General features: G+C 48.9%; 1 protein-coding gene across 1 annotated transcript in view; it reads right to left on the minus strand.

Moving 5' to 3' along the window:
* The window catches only part of IGSF3 (immunoglobulin superfamily member 3), a 92706-nt gene extending 78900 nt beyond the window's left edge, over positions 1-13806 (minus strand). Inside the window, 2 exon segments of the mRNA XM_027626076.2 lie at positions 12566-13251; positions 13673-13806. Of these exon segments, the coding sequence (XP_027481877.2) occupies positions 12566-12608 (43 nt within the window). The 5' untranslated portion in view covers positions 12609-13251; positions 13673-13806.
* Positions 13807-14123: the final 317 nt, after the last annotated feature.

Below are 14123 nucleotides of genomic sequence, written 5' to 3' on the forward strand. Positions count from 1 at the left end.
AATATACCATCTAGCTTTTTGCCCTTGTAATTAATTATATGTGTACTTATTCATGTACTGCTTGACTTCTTTGCTAGCCTATTAGCTACACAAGGATGATGACTGTTATCTTTTCTAACACGCTGCCAAGCACGTGGCAGAACATATTAGATATTTCTAAACTTATTAATTCATGTTAAAATAGGTAAGTGCAGGTGCTGTGGCAGCACTGGGCAGGGGGTAAGATCAGGGACTTGACTGACTTGGGAGTTCTGATATTGCTAATAGGGTTGAATTAGGTCTTTGCGAAACAGGTCTTTACACCACACAGAATCTACCGGCAGCGTACATACACAGGGTTTCATAGGGACTACTTAAAATACTTAAGAGAACAAACTGTTTTCACGCACAATCCAGTTTTTCAGAAACTCCATTTACATAAACAATTGGTGTGCTAATTGCAAATCATTCTTATTTCTCTCCTAAAGCAGGATCCCCTAAGGATCTTTATTAGGCGCTCTATTAGCCTCATTTGAGTTACAGTATTTACTTAAAAGTAGTAACAGTGAAGTTCTTGAAAAATATTTGGTAATTCAAACATTTCACTAATTTAAACCAATCCTCCTCATTAGTCGACGTTTTTAGGGATTCTACCATCATATGAAGAGATAGTACCAAAGTCTGCACCTGCAGGAATATTCGCCAAATTCCTTTGCAGGAGGACACTTCTGATGGCAAGAACCTGAGCTAACCTCCGAAAGGGTTTGAAAACAGCAATCAAGAAAGGACAATTTGAAGAGCGACTGTAATCCAATTTAGTCTAATAAATGACACACACATGAAGTCACATTCCAATTCTAAGCAAAGCACATGGAAATTTTAGAAGCAGGACCCCTGATGTTTTGATTGATCTGCTATAACAGAATGACAAATGTCAGTGAACAGCACTGACCAACGGACCTCTTATCCATTCTGCAGCCTCTCTGTGAGAGCCAGGGCCGGACGCACTACACAGACATCAATGAGCTTGGACGGTATCTTCGTGCGTGTTTGGCCTCTCGTCCTCTGCACCGGCTCTGAGATTTACTAACACACTGGTAACACTCACGGAGCATCTCGAACTCTCTTGACATGGCAAATGATCAGCAGGCCCTGTCCCCACGCCAAAAGCAAACAAAAATCTGTTGCCAGCAAGGAGGACGCCCGGTCTCTCCGAAGGATGCCAAAGTCCCCCATCCTGTCTCCTTTGCAGAGCCTCGCAAATCTCTCGGATGCAGGCAGGATGATCAAGGGTTGAAGGAGATTATGCTCTGAATGTCTTAAGAGATTAGTTACTTAAAATCCTCCACATGACTTCAGTCTTCCCCTTTACAGATGACAGAGTAAAAGCCTACTTGATTAAAGCTGAATGCCTATACATTTGCAAAAGGGAAAATATGCAGAAGAAAACAAGAGTCAGATTACTGATGGGCACAGCACCAGCTTCAGGACATCGGGGGCTGCTGAATAAATTATGACAAGGAGGTACATGCAGTAATCACAGATTCACCATAAATACCACAGCCCTCAAGGCTCTCGTATTTACTTACTTTCCCCCAAAGCATAGATTGAATCTGGCCTTGTCCTCAAATGAGGCCTGGCTCTCCCCAAATTCCAAATATGGGAAATTACAGCTCTTCTGTGGCGGTGGGGGGGTGAAAGTGGAAAGACAAGTGTTTGTATTACATCATGTTTTCATTTTAAAACAAAGACCTCGTACACCAGGGTCCCTTTCTCTTCTGTGAGGGGCGTTCTCCAGTCCCTCCACTCTCCCCCAAGCCAACCCAGGCCTATGGCAGCCCTTTCCTCACCTCTGGAATACCTCCCCTTTAAGAGAAGAGGATTACACATGAGATCCCTAAGGATTCTCTTCAAATACATTCAAGCCTAGAGGCACATGAGTTCTCAATCTACTTCCTCCCTTCCGGAAGTCCACCGCAGGCGGGGAGCTGCTCAGAAGAGTTGGATTCATATGTGTGAGAAAGGAGTTACAGACGCTGTTCCTCCAGCCAGAAAGGGGCCGGGACAGCCAGCTGGGGGCCACAGCCCCTTCTGACAGAGGGACAGAGAAAGGGCTGGGCAGGGCACTCAGATGCGATCTTGCTTCTTGGTAATGAAAGACTAGAAGACAGATGGCAAAACTGTCCAGCATGCTTTCTTGGGTACTAAAACATCAGAAGACCTTAAGAAACTGTTCAGCAAATCATCTCTAACCAGCGTCCTAAAGGGTGGTTTAGATTCAGGATGAGCCTAGAATGACTCCCCCTGACAGTCTCTGATAAACTAACAGACGTGTCCATCTGGGAAGCAGAATCCCCAACAGACCAGCCAACTCCCAACCAACACAAAACCACCACAGAACAAAGCCGATGAGGAACACCAGAAAGGCCTCTGAGACGTGCTGCTTGAAGGGAGAAGGATGGCTCTGTCCAGACACTCTGAGGAGCAGCAACTACCAGCTGAAGTGACTCCCACCCGGCACAGCTTTCAACCTACCTGGAATCTGAGACCTGGGGGACTGGTGGAGAAAGGGGAAGCACCGATCGGATGAGCGCTTAGGGGTAGCAGCCCTGGGTCTGGGGACGGCACTTGGCAAGGTATGGGCCTGGAAGAGCCTGGACCCCACTGAGTGGACACAACAGCTTCTAGAACCCAGGCCCAACACTGGAGGAGGTCCTGAGCTGTCCCCACAGGCTCCCCTCCCAAGGCTCCCTGAGGGGAGCCACTCTGTAGGGAAGTAGGGATGTGTAATATAAGGTAGGAGACAAGTCATCCTTAAGGCCCCCACAGCCCCCACATAAAGGGTCCTGAGGAGAAAGCCTGGTGTGGATGCCACCTCCAGTCTGATGGGAAGTATGTGACTGCTCTACTTCTCTTTTGTTTTGGCTTCCAAGAAATTCAGAGCTAAGGACAAAATTCCCAATTCCCAGAGACAGACAATATCCGCAGCAGTTAATAAGGACATTTCACATATCCAGGACTTGGGAAATTTGTGTATTTTCAAAAGAAAAAATTTGTACTCACCAGGCCACCCACCCCAATCTCCCCCAATCAGTGGTATTCATCATGTCTTACTCCTTCAAAGGCCCTTCGTCAGGGCTGAGGGGGTATGTGTAATTCACAGAGGCTAAAGAAGAGTTGAGAACAAACCAGGAGGAAAAGATGTTAAGTAACAGTAACAGAAAAGATATACCTCAGGGACAGAAAACAGTTCCCCCACGTCAGAGTGTTTTTAATTAATCTTTCTATTTATTAAGATTAAAAATATAGATCCGGTGACTTCTTAAAATGTTTCTCACGACTTTACCTTTCAATTCTTGGTTACGTGAGCTAACCGAACGAGGAGCGGCCTGGAGCCGGCACTCGAATATTTCCTGAATGAACAGACAAAAAGTCTTCTTAGGAAAGTATCGTAAGTGGTTTCTAGCAGAACAGTGGTCTTGGGATGGGGAGGAGCAGGTCAAACCCTGATGTTGAAGAAGGTTCAACTATGATACGTGAATCCAACCACCATCCCTCCAAAATGGTAACTATTTTAAAAATCAGGTCTAAAGGTGACCGATCCAAGAAACCTGCATTTGCTCCCAGGGATTTAAAGAAAGTCATACCAGTGAACCTGAGAGGTAACCCAACACTTTGAAATGATCATCTTTTTTACAGAAATAGCTGCTTCTGCAGGGCTAGAGGAAAAAAAAGGCTCTTTTGGGTTAAGCTCTTAAATGTCTGGTAGCCGGCAACCTCAGCGGTTACTCTAGTCCAGTTCATTCTAAATGGAAGAATCATTTGGGAATTGAAAATGCAGGCAAACTTCTTTTTTTTCCCCTAGTCTATGAACAAATACGAAACTTGACTGAATTAGACCCCAAACCCAATATTTATGCTTATCCTCTTAACAAGTTTTAAACAGGCTTCATTTGAATTCAACATAATTTCGAAATTACAACTAAAACAGTCAATAAAATATGTGTGTACCTAATTTGTTAAGTTTATATGTTTGGGGAGAAAATACTCAGAATAAACAAGTCAATTATTTTCATTAAGTACATTAATATTTAAGGCTAGTGTTTTTATTATGACTCTTGCTCTTGATATGGCAAGACAAAATTATTCCATGATATAGCTATTGAATGAGGCTCACTACTCCCCAAATATTTCACAAATTACAGTTTTGACTAGCTATAAAATAACTAAATCAGTTCTGATATGGCCATAAAATTAAGCCTGAAAAAATAGTGAGGTAAATTACCCCTTTAAAATCAAGTTGTTGAACAATATGTTCTGTATGATTCTATTTATGTCAGAAAAAAAAATCTATATTGGTGTGAATATATGCACAGAAATTATAGAAAAAGATCTGGAAGAGTATATATCAAACCGTGAAGAATATGTATCAGACTCAGTAAGGGACATGGGGCAGAGAGGGAAGCTTTCACATTTTACTCTCCATCTGCCCTGTCTGGATTTTTTACAACACAACTATATTCCCCTGTTACCTCTGTCAGTGACTTAAAATCCAAAAAAACAAAGCAAACAAATACAAGCTACCATCTGAAATTGAAACCAATCTCTCATGATCTTACTTTTATACAACACTTTACTGTGAAGTACTTTGTTGTTTTAAATTATGAGTTAATTCCAATCAAGTCTTCAGTGAAATTTAAGATTGATGGGATTGATAACATCTAAGAGGTTGTGAAACTTCTCTGGAAGTCTTTAAAAAAAACAAAAGAGGAGGAGGTTGTCCCTGGACAAGGGCAGGTGTGGTCTGACCTGCAGCACTGGCTGGTTACTCAGGTCCAGGCTCCTATCGCTCTTCCTACTGAAAGTCCTTCCTAGCAAAGTCAACCAAGGTCACCCGACACAATCAACGAATGGGCAAACACCAGCTGGGTTATCCAAGTGCCCTGAGGCTCTTAAAGTAACACGTGGGGTAGAAAAGCTGGCCGCCTCAGACATTTCAAAACACCGAACAACAGCACCACTTCCCCTACACTGCAGATACAGGGCTAAGGTACCTAACAGGTAAAGCCGTGCATGTCCTTTGGGTCATGGGCAATGCAGAGTGCCACATTAATTTTGCTTTAGAGCTGAACCAGATCACTAGAGCAAGCGCGAGCAATCATACTGGTTACCACGTAGTAAAAATAGATTAATTACTACTTAATGCTGAGAGACAGAAGATTTCAAATGGATGGGGCTCCTGAGGGAAGGTAAGTTAATAAAAGGGGTCCGTGAGAAGGAGGTCAACAAACAGCCTGCCTCATGACACGTCTCTGTCACCAGCACGCCACAGGCCGGGATCCAGTGCCCTGAGGCCAAAGAGGGTATTCTCAGAAGGTCACCTGGAGAAAGGAGGCATGGACTGCACTGGAGAATGGGAAAACAAAAACACTATTAAATACACAAAAATAAGGCCAACTGAAGGCAATCCTGAACATGCTCGCATACATCAAAGAATCAGGTTTGGGGAAAGAACACACAACGGGTAGCAGATTCTCCAGCCCCTCCCCCACCACCACCGTTTTAATAAAGGGAAAGCCTAGGGACCTGAAAGTCAAGGGGAAGAAGCCACCCATTTCTTTGAGTTCACAATTTTGTTAGAATGTCTTTGCCCTGACGATGTTTTGATGGATCCACGAAAGCTCTTTCCTTGCTACAGAAACAGGTCCCCTTCACTTCCACCCTAGACCCCCCCCCCACCTCCAGGAATGCCTCCTACCCTCCCTGGCCACTTCTCCAGGGGTCCTCCAGGACACCCGCTTGCAGCTCTCTGGTATCTTCCTTCTGTCTCGGGCCCAAATACCCAGACCTCATGCCAACTGACTGCTCCTTCAGGCCCCGGCCACTGACCCTCAGGCTTTTCCACTCCTTGAGAAGCCTTCTCAAAGCAGCCCCAAGGTGCCCGGGGTAGCCTCCAGCCCCACAGTTCTGCCAGGACCTCACTCTCCTATTACTTAAGAAATGCCCACCATTGCAGCTCTACCACAAAGCCTTTCCAGACTGACCACTCACAAGCTACTCCAGTCTCATCCCTCTCCTGCTCAGAGAGTTCCCTCCCTACTCCTGCTGAGCTGAAAACAAGAACAGACTTGCCCAGACCCTCCTTCCCCCTCTGGAGAGCACATAATATCACTGTCCTCCTGTCCATGTGCAAAGTGATTTACCGTCTGCTTTACTGCTGGCCTTAGAGGATCATCGCCTAGAAGACAGGGACATTCAGCAAAGCCTGGGTCACTTGGATGACGGGGAACAGGGTACTCAGGTGAATTTAATTAAAGGGGTAATCGAGGATTAGACAGAAACTTTGCTTCAACTCTCGTTATTACAAAGCCTGTTATAAAGGTTTTTAAAATATATCTGACCACTTTCCAGCCTGAGTAGAGTTAATATAATTTAATCTTTGATTTAGGATCTTGCAGTGCCCTGAGGCTCATCATTCTCTTCTGCTACTATAATTATAGATGCGGAAGACGTACAGACTGGAAGGATGGTGGCCTGGAAGCTAATTTCTAGAATAAATCCTTGCTACCACATCTCGTGATTTTTGCCTTTCGGGAAGTGGAGTTCAAAAATAAAAACAAAATCCCACTTAATTGAAGGTTCCAGTTAAGGGAGGTTCATTGCCATGGTCTTTGTTAAGTGCCCACCACTGTGGCCCACAATTAGTCACTTAATAAAGCGTTCTTGATGAGGGAATTTGGCAACATGTGATTTTCTACAAATGCAAGCTTGATTTTGACGCAACCACTCATTTCTTTGAAAATCAGGGGGCATTCACACACAGGTGTCCTAAATTTCCTTAAATTAAAAACCAACCCTTTACGAGGAGTTAGCTGTGCTCACTTTCAAGCAGCAAAGAAACAGGTGTCCAATCATGGCAAATGAAGAGCTCCCGAAGGAACCTAAAAATATTAATCAAGGAGCCATAATGGAGGATGCACGAGGCTAGGGACCATGGGAGGTCAGCAACGGAGCCACTTTATTCAGTTTCCAGGCCAGGGCTCAGCAGAAGTGGTCTGCCTGGGCTCTTGGGGACCTGGTCTAAGCCCAAATCCCAAACTCATTACAATCTAAGCTGGTTCTTTGCGTCATCATCCCAGGTGAACTGGGCCCTAAAACCACTGACAGTCATTTCTCCAGACCCTACAGGGCCACTCTCCCACCATTATGACTGCTGTCTCCTCTGCACTATCAGGATTCTACTGGGAATAGAATGCCTCCCCACACGGAAACCCTGCCCATTTCTGAAAGCTAATGAAGTCCTCTCACACAGTGGCTTCCCAGCAACCACCGCCTACTCTGAACTTTACTTTGCACTTCACAGGGGTCCCTGAACGGAATTCAGGAGCTGTGTGAACTTGAATGGGGGAAAAAAAATTTCGCCTTTATTTTCAACTAACCTCTCTGTGAATGCGGACTGTTTCATTATGAATGCAGGCTGCCATCACGACGATGTCTCCAGGACCTGTGACTCTGTCACAACAGAAATCACACACACTTTCATATCACATCACAGTTGACACAGATACCTCAACATACCGTTTTCGTGCCTCACTATGCCATAATTACAATAATGGTTAGACCTGCTGCTAGAGCTTGTTATTTAATGCATTACTAAAGAAGCATATTGCTATAATCATAAATTTGTTTAATATTTTGATCGCTATATTTCAATATAATTGATTCCCTTTGTTAGTCGATGTATTTTTATTTGTGCATTTCAAAACGTTCTCCAAAGAAAGGGCCAAGCTTCACCAGACTGCCCAAAGGATCCAGGGCCCAAAAGAGGTTATGAACCCCTGTTTGGTGACATAAAGGGACAAGCTCTAGAGTCCAACCTGGATTCAAATCCAGGCTCTGCCAATCTCTAGGGCTTGTCCTTTGAGCAAAATGATTCAAACTCCCTGAGCCTTGAGTTTCCTTGCTTTGGTCGAGGGAGCCAATATAGAAACCATTTAGTCGTCAAAAAATTAACCGAATACCTACTTACTTTGTGCCAGGCGTGAGGCTGAGCTGTGGGGCTACAGCAGTGAACACGACAGAGAGGGTCCTTCATACAGAAGGGCTTTGCTCTGCAAAGTGCCTAGCAGTGACTGGCACATAAGCATTCTGAAAATACTACGGCCACTATTGCTAAGACCCCAACGCTGCCTGTGTAATTGTATGCGGATTTATGTTGCTCCCCACTGTAACAACTGCTGGCTCATCTGGCTCATGCCCTCCCTATCAGGGAGGGGCTGGGCCGCGCACTCGCAGAGGGGCCGCTGGTGAGATGGAAGAACACAGGATTTGAACCAAATGACCTTGGCTTCAAAACCCTGTGCTGCCACTTACTAGCTCTGTCACTCGGCCAGCAACCCGTTGCTGTTCCTCCAAAATCTGTTCTCTCCTCAGAACCCTCAGTTTTTAGCGGGACACTCAGAATTAAGGATGATATTTCTCAGCCTGCCTTGCAGCCAAGTATGTTCATACACTCAAGTTGTAGCCAACGGAAATATAAGCAGAAGAGACGCGTGCAACCTTCAGGAAATGTCTTTAAATTGCGAGGTCTTGCCCTTCGCCAATCCTTTACCTCCTTCGTGATGGCCGGGGCTAGCATAGCCATCTTGGACCATGCCATGACCTTGGGAATGGAGGCAGGCACGTGGGGCAAGACAGAAGCAGCCTGGATCCCTACCACTGTGGAGCACCATATCCAGCAGGTACAGTAGTCTACCTGAGGCAAGTTCCTTAAACTCCCTGGTCCTCGATATCTCCATCTACAGAAAGGTGATGATGGGAGTCCTCTATCCAGTGAGTATATCTGGAGGACTTAATGAGACAGGGCTCGCTTCACAGCAAAAGCCACAGCTAGAAGAGGTGGTATCGTTACTGTTGTCTTATTACGATGCAAAATGCAGAGGACTGGGGCGTCCTAACACAGCCCTGGGTGCACAGTGGTGGCTCAATAATTCACACAGTTGGAGGGCATCCTAGACAGTCTAGTACTCCTGACAAGAATTCCCTTCTCCGGCACCCCGGTCAAATGGTCCCCAGATAAGGGAAAGTGTACCACCTCTGCGACAACTGGTGGGGACGGTGTTTGTTCACCCCTAAATCACGATCTTCAGAACTCTTCCCCCGACTGCCCCAAGCTGCTTCGCTTCTGTCTTCTGCCTTTGAGCATGAGTCCTGCCTCTGCGCTCACTCTCATCAGAACATCAAAGTTCCCTCCAATCTCTTTTGGAAGAAGAACCCTCTGGCCTCTTCCCTGACTGAGAGGTAAGTGATCACTGCCTCAGTTCCATCCTATTTAAGCAAGAGGCTTCTCAAACTCTACACGTGAAATTCTCTGCCGCTGGGGGGGGCACACAAATGCTCACGAGCCAGCTACAGGTTCTAAGCGGTGCTGATCCAGAGATGTCCCAGTCTCCTACATCGTCCCTGGCTAACACTTTTAAAGCTATTTCGTCTCGTTTGCAACATCAGCACTGGCCTAGGAGGCACAACTATTCATGGCTATACGCAAAACTGAAATGCGCTCTACAGGCCTGAAGTTTATATTCCTCCTTCCCCGACTGTCCCCTTCCTGTGCTTGCAGACACAAATCCTATGCTGTCTCTCCCACAGTGCTGTCACCTTTTCACGTCACTGTCACTCATGCAGGCTGCTGCCAGGCACAGCCCCGGCCACCTCTCCCTCTCTCCTCATTCCCTCCTTTTTCATAAGCATGCCACATTCATGCCACGGTCACACCAGCCCCGGCTCTCTCTCTCTCTCTCTCTCATCTTCTGCCTCTCTGGCTCCACCCATTCTCAGCTGTGGAGACTTCACTAACCCTCGTGGCTCAACCGGGGCCGGGCTTCAGATGGCTCTGGAATTGGAACAAGGGTGGCTGTGGCCGCTGAGGGCTCCCAAGTCGGGTGGGGCACCCAGCGCTGCAAGAGGAAGAGACAAGGCACAGTGGTCACTGTGGCTTCGGGTAGGACATAGACAAGGGCAGGAGTCAGCACCCAACAGGCAGAAGAGGAGGAACCTGATCCAAATCCCAGACGCTGCTGGCAAAGGAAGGGAGCAGAAAGCACGGGTCCACCGACGTGGAGGGCGTTGCTGGCATGTGGGAGATCTACCCTGGATACACCCTCGTGTACTGTAGGGTTTTCTGACTCAAATTTGCCATTTCTGGAGGCTGGCAGCACCTGCATCAGCACCACTTTGCAGAGTACTTCGCCTCATCCTACTTTGTACAAACAAAATTTGATTCTAGGTGTGTGACCCACATGAGCATAAAACCTCGGGGTTCTTTGCTCTTTGAAATTCCCATTACACAATAATTTACATTACACAGCAAGAATGCTGACACATGAATCAGCCCACACCAGACTGCAAGCAGGAAATAAGACCCCCAACCTGGGTTTTGTTCCCTCCCCAGATACCCCCAGCTCTCCAAGGTTACCAGCGGAGTAGCAAGAGCCCCTCCCTGCCCTGCTGACAGTCACCAGGTGATGGGAGCAGATAAGATTGGGGGGGGTGCAAAAAAACAGGCACACCGCACTTCTAAACCTTCCCACCCTCACTCATGTCCGGCGGGCTGCCAGGACCCCCCTGCACCGTCGCCTTGATGCCCCTTTCCTCCCTGTTTATAAGGGGGGCTGGGAGTGGAGGGAGGAGAACAGAGTCAGGGCCCAAGCTCCATTCCACAGGGTGGCCCAGAGGGCGAACAGCAGGGGGACCTGCAGGTGGCCTCCCATTTCTAGAGCAGCCAGAAGAAACAAAAGGCACAATGTCCCCATTCCCTTGTTTTGCCATCGGTGGCTCCTTCTCCTGCCCTGGGCCCCACCCTTCCACCCAGCCCTCTAGCCGGCCTTAGCCATACCACCCTCCTCCGACTCCCCAGGGCCTTCCTTGTTTGTCCTCTTGAATCCACATGAATCACTAATTACTGATTTAAACCCAGACACTAAGTGAATGACAAATACAGTATGAACAAATATCAACGCGATATTCAGGACTGGCACACGGAGAGCTATCTGCCTTCTTAACTCTGCCTGAACAGACGGGAGACATGGGGACACCGTATCCTCACCCACACCTGGGCACAACACTGACTAACCTGCCCCAGGACCCGGTGTCTACGTGTGTGCTGGGGCGGGGAGGGCTGGCACTAATGAACTCACACACTGGTTCTTTCACTTGGAATTACCTGGGAGAGCAGAAAGACCGATGCCTGGGTCACCCTCCCAGAGAATCTGGTTTAATTGGTCTGGCTGGGGTTGCTGCCTGGAGATCGGGACTTTTAGAAGCTTCCCCCAGTGATTCCAACATGCACCCAAGTTTGAGAACCACCGACTGGACACGTTTACTACATGTTCCAGACATTTTTTCAAAGCAGTCAAGATATTTAGGACACCTTATATAGCCTTTCACTGTCAAGACGGCCCTTGGAGGTAGCATCCCTTTTTTGCTGAGGTTCATACGGCGATCATGATGAGGCTGAGATTCGAATCAGGCTCTCGAACTCCAAAACCCGTTCTTTCCACCCAACTGTGAACTCCTACAAGGGTACAGACAATGCATGAGAGCAATCTCCACTGCCAGCAGGTCATGAATAAACTCCGTAAATGCAAAATATCTAGACTCAGAAATGCAGACACTATAGGCAACTGTGATGACCTCTTCATGCAGGAAGAAACCACGACAGAACCATACAGAGAGGTCAGAGGGCGTGCCCCTATGCGAGGTCTGAGGAGACGGACAGAGAGGATGCATCAGATCCCGGCTAGGAAGGTTATCCTAGAGCCAAGATGTGTCCTCAGATACTACACATAAGATGGTGCTCAATGGCATAGAAAGTATGGGCAAAAGGGAAGGGGGCAGGGGTTCTGCAATGGGGAGAGAATCCCTAGAACAGGTGTCAAGGGTTTACCTCTTGGGACAATAGCTCTTCATCCTGCTCTAAGCATTCTGGCCTTCTGTAGGGGCACCAAAACCAATCCTAACACATCCCCTCGCAAGCAGCTTCCCCTCCTCCAGTCCCTCTTCCTCCAGAACTATGCTCTGAGTTTAGTCTCCAGACCACTCAGGTAGGTCCCTTCACCACCCTATTCCACTCATGCCTACTTCCTCCCCTGCCCAAAAACAAAACAAGACAAAAAATGATCATCATTACCACTAAACCAACTTTCCCCACAGTAAGAATAACGTTGCCACTTCGAGTTAGGAATTAAGGTGGACCAACACAGAGGCGAAGACACTGAAGTTTATAAGCCACATGGAGCCCCTAAACCACCGACATACAGATGGGGGGATCTCACTGCGAGGCAAGGCCGGGGGCAGACACTTCAAGGACAGCAGATGCTCCTTCTTAAAGACACCAAACAATAGCTCACCATTCCTCCTGGGTCAGAAATGGGCCTCTTGGTACCCCATTCCAACCCGTGATACCCATTGGCGGTGTCCTGGTGTCCCCCAAAGCCAAGTGTTGATGGGAAAGAACCACAAGGAATTACAGGAACCAACATCAGGTTAAACTTGCCCATCGATCGCACTGATAAGCAGATCCACTTACCCAGCACAGCCAGACAACTCAGCACTGGGAAAAAGCACTTCATGTCGGCAGCAGAGAAGAGACACAACACAGGACGCTCCCTCTTCTCTTGCACTTAATCTCTCATTTCTGGCAATCCACTTATAGCTCCAGAGGACAGTTTTGGAAACAGAACTTAACTCAAAAAATGAGAACAGGTTAAAGAGAAGAGATCAGGAGATTGGGGGGAGGGGGGCGGCGCAGCGAGGGCGGCCGGTGGCTTGTGTTGAACTCCCCTATGCTAAAAGAAGGGTCCAGAACAATTCTGAAGGCCCTCTAGGCTTCTGCCACATCGTATGCCTTGCGGTTTCCACTGGAATTGTAGATTGCAGTGAATTAATCCTCGAGGAGAAGGGAAAAAAGAGTCTGAGAAAATCCTTTCATCCACTGATTATACAGAAATGTCCTTGGCTTCCCAGTGAAGGTGTCTGTAAGCTCCCTCATTCGGACTCCCCAAAGGGAACAGGGCAGGTTTTGTCAAAACCTCTGACAGCTAAATCGCCCCGGAATGGCACCGACTGTCTGGGTTTCTTCGTCAAAAAGTCCGTCTCCATCCATGTCGGTAGGTCACGGAGCTGCCACCTGCCCCACACCTACCCAGAACACACGAAGCAAGTTGGCGTTCAGCGGCCCCGAAGCGAAGCCGGTCCCACAATGCCAGCAGATTTCTAAAACAAACACAACAGAGATGTATCAAAGGCGAACACCAGCGCCGCAAAACCGAGAGGGGCTGCGCGCTGGGCTGCGCTGGACGCCTGGGTCCCGTTCCCGGACCAGGACAGTCAACCCGTGCGTTCTGACCTTGGGCAAGTCGCTACACTGGCCTCGGCCTCAGTTTCCCTGCCCGCAACAGGGCAACTGCGGGAAGCCCGATTGTTCCTGCAATACTTTGCCCACACGCCCCACTCCAGGGAATTCCCTTCGCCTCCTGCCGAGCCCGGCGCCGCGGGTAGCCCCACCCTCCTCGGGGGGCACAGCGGGAGGGGGCTCAGCCGTGGGGCCGCCACTCCCGGTTCCACCTCCGGCCCCCGCCCCAAACGTGGGAGCTCCGCGCGCGCCGCGTCCCAGGTGGCCCCGCTATTGTTTTACCTTCCCGAGTGTTTATTTTTCGCTGATTGGAAAGAAAAGAGACCGAGGGAGAAGCGAGCGGGGGCTGCGCTTTCCGCTGCCGGGGCGCGCTCGCCGCGCGCCACACCGGCCAGGGGAGGGTCTCGGGCCCGACCCCAGAGCGGAGCCGGCCCCGCGCCCGCCGCCGCCCTCCCCGCCCCCTGCCCCGGGTTCCCGGCTGCCCGCGCCGCCGCCCCTCGGCGCGCCGCCCGCGCTCCCACCGGATACTGACCTCGCCCCCCGCCCTCTCCCTCCGTGCGTCGGTCCGGCGGCCGGCGGTCTGGACGCACGCCTCTGGGGACGCGCCGCCTTCTCCTTCTCCCCCCGCAGCCTCACCGGCAGCCGCGCTGCGGCCCCTCCCGAGGCCCCGCCCCTCCAGCTCTGCCCGCGGCACCCGGTGGAGCCGCGAGCCGGGCGAGGGCGGTGGCCTGGG

This window comes from Zalophus californianus, chromosome 4 (genome assembly GCF_009762305.2).
Source record: "Zalophus californianus isolate mZalCal1 chromosome 4, mZalCal1.pri.v2, whole genome shotgun sequence".
Lineage (NCBI taxonomy): Eukaryota > Metazoa > Chordata > Mammalia > Carnivora > Otariidae > Zalophus > Zalophus californianus.